The following is a 10539-nucleotide window of genomic DNA, read 5'->3' on the forward strand; positions in this document are numbered from 1 at the left end:
TAGGATAGTATTCCAAAGCAAAATGTGATAGTTATATTAAATAATGACACCTACAAAAGACTACTTTCTACCTTTTCATAAACTTTTCAACTTGCTGGCATATTTTGATTGTTTTGTGAATGGCTCTTTCTTTTGAGTCACAGTAGCTGAATAGCGTGTCACACTTTGTGTCTTCTTTCAAAAAGTGGTGCTTACTCTTTAAAGCAAAGACCACAATGATCAATTGCATATTAAAAGAATATACCCAAGCAATACGTTTTTGCCTCTTTCAGGTGTATTTGTCTGAAATGCAATCTCTATTTGCAAATGTAATGCAGGTACAGTATGTTGGTAAAGTTTCTTTCACTTTTTTTATTTTTCTGTTCAGCTTCTCTTCTATAGTTACAGTTTTTACAATGCAATAGTTTTCTTCAGAGACAAGGAATCCTTTTTGCCACTGAGAACCTGCTCTCTTTTCTTTTAAACTTCAGCAAAGGCTTGCTTCTATTATACACAGTTTCTCATCATTGTTTCCCTCATATTGACAGTAATGTCACATTCATGCATTTTAATGTTGTTTATGATCATGCAAAGCAGATAATAGTCTTTTAGAAATTTTAAGTAGATGGGTGAAACCACTGGATCCAGAAAATATGTACTTATTCAAGTGGAGTAGACCACCTGGAAGGAAGAACTTATTCAAGTGCTACTGTATGCTTGGCTACTAAAGAGTAGCACTTAAGCTGAAAAGGATAAAAGCCACATTGCACCCACATTTTGAAAACAATAAATCCATGATCTTTTGATATTCTTGTCGTATACCATATGTTTCTGGTAAGAAAAAAAAGCAAAGAAAGATTTTTGGATTCTTAATTCATTTAATACTCTAAGATTAAACATATTTACAAAAAGGTTCACAAACGATATATCCAAGATGAAGCATATTGAAATAATACAAAACGTACAAAAGTATAAAAATATATTCAACTAATTTATATTTCACATCTGATAAAGTACTGTATCATTGCTTCGTACGGTATATTGGGAAATGACTGTAGTCTATTGTATTCACAGTTTATTACAGAAATCCTTCACCATGGTTATCATGAGTCATTCCTTTCAGTACAAGTATTGATTATTATTCTTTACAATAATCTGCTTTAACAACTTTGTGACCACATGTGTATTTATTTTCTATAGCAGTCTGTGGCAAAGTAGAGAAAAGCTTATTTATTCTCGAATGGTTTCCTTGGTCCTCATTTTCACAATGTAGACAAATGTGAGCTTGACCTGAAGTCCCACAGTTCTTGCTGCCACTTGAATACAATGAGCTTTACTGCAGGTACCAAGGCCATACAACCGAAACATGCAAAATCAGCAATGGCTTCATGGCCTCTTCCTGTGAAAAAAAAAAGAGGAAATTTGTTAGCAGACTGAGCCATGAATGTTAAGAAGGCAGACGTGCTGCATCATGCTTTGACATAGGCCAGAAAATAAGGGGAAGTTGTGATGGGAAGTTAGGGAAGGAAAGACATATTAAAATATCGTTCAACGCAGAAATCAAAAACAGGATGGCAAAACGTCTCACATCAGCACATGAAGACTTTATATGGAAGCACTAGTTTTAAGTAAGTTAAAAAAAAGGTGAGACTTCGTGCGATTTATAATGGGAATTAACTGACTTTAGTCTGCACACTAAAAACAATATTTTTTTCTTTTTTTGTTTTATTAATGCAACTGGTCAACATACTTTTGAAAATGGCATCAAATAAAGGGCAGCATAAAAACAAACTCTACCAAAGAGGTTGAAATTGATGCAAAGATGCCTCACCCTCTTTTCTTCTCATTCTTGAGTTTTTTGGCCTGTGCCTTTTTGTTTAGTTTCCTTATCAACGCTTTCACCCATTTGGCGTTGGGGGGCGCGCAAAGTCTATAGCCGTTCTTAGTGATGAACCTGTGTGCGAAGATTGGAAAGTTAGACTCAGAGTACGCTCAAAAAATAGGGTATCAGCAGATTCTAGAGTCGAAAACAAGATAGCAAGAAAACTAAGATTGCAGTGGTCAAAATCAATTTGATAAGTACTGCAGGGCAGGTGAGCTTTATTACTCATTATTTACAGCTGTAGGATGAGAGGTACATGGAATTTGTACACATTGTACAGTGTATTTAACTTTTTATATGAAAAAAAAGACGTTCTTTCAACTAGCTTTGTTTCCTTTAAAGATTATCCTATTCATTGTTTGGCAGTAGTACAGCTGCAACAAAGACTTTTCTCTTAAAGTGTAAAGTACTGTGTAGCGGTACTGTAGCTACAGGCTTGAGAACATTAAGATAAAATCACTATTTCATTCATTAAGGTACTACACTCAGAACAGAGGCATTTGTACCTCTGCTTGGTACTACTGCTTTTATTTCTGTCATATAAAACTTTAAAACTATAGTTTCTCTTCATCTTACCTGTATAATATTAACAAAACTAATAGGACCCTATTTTGCTAAAGTGTTATTTTATTCAGCAATCTTTTATTTCTGTGATTAAACACTGTGCAAAAGTAGTGTCCAGCATGCCGCTACCTATGAGCCAGTGTGTTTGACTTTAACCCATAAAGAAGTCATTAATAAGAAAAGAAGGAAGTAGCCAAGTAAGGTAATATACTGTACAGTATTCCCTAAGTTTTGCGCATTTTTTGAAAACATTCCTAGGGATGAGTAAGGTCAACAGCCAAGGCTGTTGAATAAATAATGTTGAATAAATTACATAATAACTGGAATAAAATTGTTCTTTACAGGTCTAAAATAGTAATAAGTGATTAAATACTGATTAAAATGTAACTGTGTGAGGTTTAATTGTCAATTTTTAGTGGGTACACTAAATCACACTCAAAAGTAGCTATTTTCCAGATCAAAGTTCTTAGCTGCTAGTGTCTATCTTCTATTAATATAATGGAAATTAATTCAACTTATATTCAATTAGTGAAGAAAGAAACTTACAAAACTGCTGAGATTATGCAGTCCCCATCAGCTTCTTGCCTGCTATAGGAAACGACAGCTTTTCTCGGGATTACCTTCTCACTAGTTGCTAAACAGCAGTCAACTGCACCTTCAGTGTTTGCTGTAAGGAATCAAATACAAATGATTAATCAGCTGGAACTGTGGATCCACCAGCAATTTATTTTAATATAATATGCAATAAATGTAATTAACAAAAATGTTCTTATTTACTCTTTTTATATGCCAGAAAGCATAACAACGACCGGTCTCTGAGCAGCAAAATGGTACGAGGCAGTATCAATTAAGGGTTCAGTGTGCTATTTTCTAGATGGCAGGCAATTATGATGTTAAGCAATATTATGTTGAATCATTGGAGCAGATTATTTAGGAAGAACTGGAAATAATGGTTCATGTCCTGTATCTTTACAGGAAAGCAGCTGCAAATTAGTTTAGGGTTTTTTCAGACATGTTTGAAACATTTTACAAGATGACAAGCTTGGGAAGTTTAAACATTTCACCTTTGACACATAATACTTTATGCAAGATAATGCAGGGGGCTGCTGCTTCAAACATTAATGCTACATCGCATAGATCCTTACAAAACATTATTTAGAAGCCAGATGTTTTGATTCATGGTGTTTAGATGGCAGAGGTCTGAGCAAGCAGTGGAAGCATAAAACCAACATACTGTAAAAAGACTGTAACACAGCATTTTACAATGGGCTCCAATCTGCTTCCAGTGCAGAATAGTAAAATGTGTCGTACTAAAGAATTGAATTGTGATTCTTGTTAGTTTTACAGTGTCTTATAATCTCTTGTTGAAATATAAAGACGGGAATTATTCATCATTTACTCACTGGTTATTCCAAAGAATCTCAGCAGTGTTAACGAAATGGTAGCCAGGTAGTAAAAGAATGAAGCATTAAGCATTGGCCTGCAATGCTGTAGCTTATGCATTTCTTTTAAAATCAGGTTTTTATGTGGTAAGCCAAAATCTCCTTAACAACAACAGACGTTGTGATGTGATATGCACTTAGTGATAAAAACTTCTTTCTGTAAGGTTATCAGACAGTCCAGTCTTTTTTGATACTAAAATATCTAAAAAGCTTTTTTTTTTACATTCTCATGGGCAGTTACCTTTGAAAACAAGCGGGCTGCCACGCTGCAAGTAAGCAATGGGTTCTTACCTTCTGAAGAGCTCCAGAGGATGGACGCCAGCAGAAGGAGGGTTATAACTTTCAGAGACATTGTGCTCATGCTTCTGCTTGTCTGGCTGAGTGTGGCGAAGTCGTGCAGGTGTACTGTGTGGATTGCCTGTATAAATACCTGACACAGAGTTTCGTTTTTACTCAACATACCTGCCTCCTTGGCTTCCAGCCAATACTCCATGCCTATTCCTGGTAATCCAGTCAACCTGAAAGGCCCTTTTAGTGTCTTTTTACTTAAAGAATTGCCCTACAGCATGTCTGCTATTGAATAATGTAAAAGTCCAAGGAACGGAAGTAAAAAGTTGCACAGCTGAAGGAATATTTATGTCAAAGCTCAACCATGCTCTTACAAACCTTACTTCACTCTATATCCTACTATAGAAAAAAGCATGTAGTATTTATGCAGCTGATTCAATTATTCTTATTTATTTTAAACCGGTAATATAAAAGAATTAAGATTTTAGTTGAGTAGATGTTCTGTGCAGTCTCAATATTATATAACATGGCTAACTTGTCAGTGGATGTCCGGAGTGGAAATTATTTTTCAATAGTTTTATTTTAATTGCAGCAACAAATAGATGGGATTAGTGTTATATAATAAGGAAAGGTCAATGGTGACACTAAAAGGAATATATACAGCATGTCTGCCTCCCAGAAATTTCCTTAAACTCCCCTCAACTGGAATGTGAAAGAGGCACAGAGGGGACCTATGTCCCTTCAAAAAGCAAAAAAAGTCCCCGTACTGCTGGAAATGAAATTAACTCTTTCTGAATCTCACTTTCTCTGTGGATCATTTTGAGATAACTGGAAACTTGCTAAGTTAATCAAATGTCTGTATTTTGTGTGCAGAATCCCAGCTTCCCTCATGCCTTGGGCTACACACTTGCACTCTTGGCTGATCCTCCTGTGGTGAACAATGACGTCTGTCTTCCTCCAGATGGGGAACGTCACTGGGAATGCAACACAGAGGAAAATGGGGAGAAGCGAACTGTATTTTCATTAAGTTCATTCCATGCTATTTTCTAATTTGGCGATATATTCATACCCTGTTTCTCAGTGCTTTTATCATTCTCTCAAACTTTGGTTAAAGCAACTACAGTTAAAAAAAATAATTAACCTGCACAGGTAGCAGAACATTAGCCAAGGACATGCAGGGCACAAAGTCTCATTTCGAAGAACTGTTATCCCTTGGCTTCAGTTGGCAGCATTATTTTAAAAATCTAACTGAAAGTTATACTGTAGTACTACCTACTGTATATCACATATTAATTGCATTTGGTTTCCTTTGGTAAGCATTTTGGTTATCCTTAGGGGAATGGATTTGTACTGAATACTTGTTGGCCAGGTAAAGTTCAGCAATAAAAAATACCAGCCTCATTAATAATCAATAATCCAGATTTGATTATTAAGAGTTCCTCTGTCATTTTTCTGCTTGAAAAAATTATAGAACTGTTGCCATCAAGATTGCAATAAACATCTACTGGAGCCAAAATGGGAAGTGATGTTAATGGTGTTCCTGCCAAACAGAACTTTTTGAACTGCCACATTAAAAGATGTACTGTATATTGTTTGTTATGGAATGGAATGTCGTATGAGTTGTAGCTTGAAATATGAACATTTGTATTTGAAGTATCTTATTTTTTTGAAGGATCTCACACTTTTGAACACCCACTTTTCACTGAATCATTTGAGATGGGTGTTATCGTATTAGTTGTAACGAGCTCAGATATGTTAAAAGCTACTGATAAATACATTATTACTAAGATATTGTATAGATATGGTATTTTTACTGCATTTTTACAGATTTCACTGGGATGAAGCAGCACAAATCTCTTTGCGTAAAGGTCAAACTGAGCCAATACCATAAGGCAGTGCATAAACAACAGCGGATTGCTACTTCTACCTAGATACCACCTAGATACTGTATGTCCATGATCATTTTCAGCTATCATAGGTGTCACGAATCTCCCTCACGCAGGCAAGCGCTCCCGCATTCCCACGAGCTCTCCCAATACCAAACGTGCACATGTCAATCAGTCAATCCTCTACTTAAACCCTCATCTGTCCCCCCATCTGTCGACGACTTCTCTCCTGGACCTCGACCCCGCTTTTCCGACTACCGCTTTCGCCGCTTGATTTAGTACCTACGCCTGTTTTACGCTCTCTCGGTTCCTGACCCCAGCCAGTCTCTTCGTTTACGCCTCCGCCTGCCGATTCCACACCGACGCCTCTTCCACGCCTTACCGGACCCCGACCCCAGCCTGTTTACTTAGACTACGCCTTCGCCTGTCGATTCAGTGCCTACGCCTTTACAATGCCTTCCCAGACGGACTCCAGCCTGTTTACTCCGACTATGCCTACGCCTAGCGCCAACCCTACCAAGGGCACCGCATTGGATCTCCATCCTCCGCGGTCAGTCCCTGCGAGACAATAGGTTGATATGGCAATTCACTTCGATGACCAGAAGTAATCATCATCCCGATTTCTTATGGTAACTGCAGTAGGACGTAAAAACAACAACATCTGGACTGTGTTTCTCAAGCCTTCAGAGTACAGATGATACTGTACATTCCAAGAGACACGTTGAAAGGTGAAATCATAGTGACAGTGCAGGTAGAACAGTGCTGGTAATAAAGAGCCCATTGCAGTGAGATCTTCCTTGTGTATTTCCCAGCACTGTCCACACTTCTCATGACAGGGGTCCAATGTTTTAATGTAAAGCACAGTGAAAGATAAAGTCAAACTTTAAAGCTTTTTTCAACCCTATCTCGGCCTGAACAGAATGCTCATTATGTACCCCCATTTGAACATTTTTGATTTTTTTTTACAGTGATGTTTTCTTATTGGATATGGACTTGGTAGATTGGATATGCTACCCAAACATACTGGTGGAGGTACTTCCTAGGTTTCCTTAAAAAACTGCTGGAAAAGATGGTTGTTACTAAGTACCACATAGGCTGGGTGGGATAATTATTCTCTGTTCAATTGTAACCATTCCTATGTTCAAAATCAATCTAGGGCCTGTGTACAGTATGTCCTACAAGTATATCAGATGTTTTTAGGAATTGAAAAACAGAATTATTTTTCAAAGAAAACATATTAGATTAAGGAAAAAAGAAACCACTTTTGCAGTGAATACACTACGTGCTTGATGAAAATGAGAGTATTGTAGCGCCCTCGCTGGGTGTCCTCGCAGATGCACACACAGCTAATATATGCGCCGCAGTGCTGGCTGGGAGCCGGGGGACGGACTGAGGGTCCGCAGGCTGACCGCTAGCTGATCCTGATGATCTAAATAGTGGTTAATAAAGAATCTGTACATACTGTAGCTGGTTGTTGTTTACCCCTGTTTCTTCCCAAGACCCGTATCCACCCTGAGTTTATGTACGGTACATGTTCTCCTTGCTGCCCTTGTGTGCTTAACCCCCTGTTGAGACAGTTTTTATGGTCTCTGTTGGCTGATTGCTGCTAGATAGAGGTTCGTAATAAAGAGTGTGTGTGCTACTCAAGAGCTTGTCATGTTTATTTCCTGCACGAAACCATTAGCCGCTACAATATGTTTTCATCACTAGACACCAGTTCATTTAATTCCCTGGCAGACTGCATATGTACTTCTTAAATGCTGTCAAAAGGAAGAGATGTTAAATTATAATCCCATGCCAGGGAATGGGGTCATGCTCAAAAGCATCAATAAATCAATTTTTTTTTATTTTGTAATTATAGTAAAATAATTATTGTATAATAGTTTCCTGTAATGCTTAGTATTAGAGTACCAAAACTACATTGAAGAAATAGTAATGAAAGTAGCAAATCTGAAATTAGTTTCTTAATTAGACAATCTCTGTCTTGGTCTCAGATCTTCCATATGGTGGTCCTCAACAACAATCATCTTGCTGATCATCTATAACTGTGAGAGAAGGAGCTTATCAGCAAATGCACAATTTGAATTTCCTCTAATAATTAAAACATTACTGCAATACATGCACCTGGTCTGCTTGGTCTGCTGGTCTGCTTAATCCAGCTAGTACATTGACTCTTTATTCCCTTATTTTCTAACAACATACAGTACAGTGTTTCATTTCTCTTGGTGGTGAGTAAAAAAACAATGCAAACTCAAGATAAGACTTCTCGTTGATGCACAAGGCTGATTCACTAGGAATAACAACACCCAAGACTAAAGTGTCATGAAAGGATTATGGAATAAAACAGGGTGCAGTCCAAAATCCAATACCGGGAGATCCAAAGCCAAAGACAAACACAGGGATCAAGCGCTCCAAGCCCCGGACTCAGACGGTCAGGACGCCGTTCTGAAGACTATGCCGTCAGGTCTGTTCTGGACCCGTGGGTAGGCGGGCTTCCGGGCGTCCACTTCCAAATGCTGACCTCAGAGCTTAAGGGGGAAAAGGTACGTAATAAAACTAAAATACAAAAGGGTTGGATGCAAGATCACCAGATCACCAAGATAAAACCAGAAGAGACCTGTCCTGGTAAACCCCTCTGTTTGTAAACTGTCACTCAAGTCTTAGTCCATAAAGTGTATGATATTTATTCACATTTTAGGGCAGCACAGCTGAAGTTCAGTGTAGCCAAACTATATTTAATAGAATGTCAACCAAAAACCATGATATACCATAATATGATGGATGATTTAATCTTTAATGTTTCACATTTGATGTTTTGGTTAACTTAAGACATAACTTATTTTTCCCTACATTTTGGCATCAGATGCCAGTTTTAGTTCTCTACATTTAATGGTTTGTTTATTTTGTTAGCACAAAGGGCTCCAAAGTTGTTATATTTTAACAGAAGAACTGCATGTAACAGCTTAACATGACCTTTGCCCCCAACACACAAAGTCATGACAATCCATAAAACCAAACCCAAAGTAAGACTAGAATTAAATCTACATGTAACAATGTCTAACGCAGAGATCTAATGTATAATTACAGTCAAAGCAAAAGTCTTCAATGAAGGGATTCAGGTTTGCTTTTGACACTACACATCCAACTAACACATGATGTAAACAAAGCATTGTTGTAAGACTGCAGTTTTGTAAGGACAAATATAAAATATTTCTAATATCTTAATAACATCTAGTACATACTGTATATATATTTCGTGTTTTAAATAGATAAATATACGAATACATTATTTGAGCTTTATTAACCTTGTAATGTTCAGATGCAATTTCAGTATAACCACCAACATTTGTATCTGATTATTTAAAGTCACTATCTCATTAAGAGGACAAAATAAATTCACAATTTTCCCAGATGAATCACAGAGTGGTTTACAGTTTGTGTAAAAAAGCCATGATTCCAAGACAGAAAAAGTATATTCCAACATGCACAAGTGAAAAAAGCAATTGGAATCATCAAGAGAGAGACAGATAAGAAAGTTGCAATAGCGATGTGAAATTATATAAAGTGTATTATAGGACTAAACCAGAAAATAAAAACAATAGATGGTACACTTGTACAATGCACTAGCAATAACTAATTTAGAACCCTGTGTCTAATTTTGGTTGCCAACATGCAAAAAAAGTCCTGCTGCTCTTAGATCAGTCTAGAGAAGATCAGCCATTTAATGGCTCAAAGGCATATCCTGCACTGATAAATTCAAAAACTTAAAATACTTTTTTATTCTTGAACAGACAAAACTATGAGGTGACCTGTTCAAGCTTTTAAAATCCTGAAAGACACTGAAAAATCAACAGTGAAACATGAGGTAGAAAAAGTGGTAACTATGCAGGAATGCACTATATTTTACACTGAAAAAATCAGTTGTTTTTTTTGCACATATGACTATGAGAGTCTGGATCTCGGGATCCCCAATCATGTTGTTGAAAATGATACCCTAGCTTCATTGAAGAAATGAAGGCTTGAGGTCATTAGAATAATTATTCTCTGAGAATCTTTACTAGAGAGGAGTTCTCTCATTTGTAACATTTGTTCTTCTGTTCTTAACTGTAAAAGCAGAACAAAAAGTTAGGAGATAAGGAATTATAACAGAAGATTAAAAATAAATAATAAACATGATTAATTTGAACATGGATTTTTATAATAGACATGTATAGAGTATTATTCAATTACCTCTAACTGGGACATTCCTGCTCTTTGTAAGGATGAGAATTGGACCCACAGGTCAGAGAATGACAAGGGTACAGTACATAATAAGGAGGACACAGCTGAAGTAGTAAACTATAGTCAGTCAATCTTCTTTTACGGGTAATGTTATAGAAATACTTATAGCTTAACCAAGAATACTTAAGCAATTTTAAGAGATGCCAAGCATGGATTATGAAACAGAAAGTCTTAACTTGCTTATCAGAATGATTTTACCAAAGAGAGACCGTGACAC

General features: G+C 36.8%; 1 protein-coding gene across 1 annotated transcript; it reads right to left on the reverse strand.

The window, feature by feature from the left end:
- Positions 1-837: 837 nt before the first annotated feature.
- On the reverse strand, positions 838-4375 carry LOC102697723 (C-C motif chemokine 20-like). The gene is made up of 4 exons (XM_006626683.3): positions 4159-4375; positions 2972-3092; positions 1811-1933; positions 838-1378 (listed from the first exon to the last, which is right to left on the reverse strand). The coding sequence occupies exons 1-4, from the start codon at positions 4358-4360 to the stop codon at positions 1366-1368; spliced, it is 459 nt and encodes a 152-aa protein (XP_006626746.2). The 5' UTR covers positions 4361-4375; the 3' UTR covers positions 838-1365.
- Positions 4376-10539: the final 6164 nt, after the last annotated feature.

The sequence above is a fragment of the Lepisosteus oculatus genome, chromosome 3 (assembly GCF_040954835.1).
Source record: "Lepisosteus oculatus isolate fLepOcu1 chromosome 3, fLepOcu1.hap2, whole genome shotgun sequence".
NCBI classification, from domain to species: domain Eukaryota; kingdom Metazoa; phylum Chordata; class Actinopteri; order Semionotiformes; family Lepisosteidae; genus Lepisosteus; species Lepisosteus oculatus.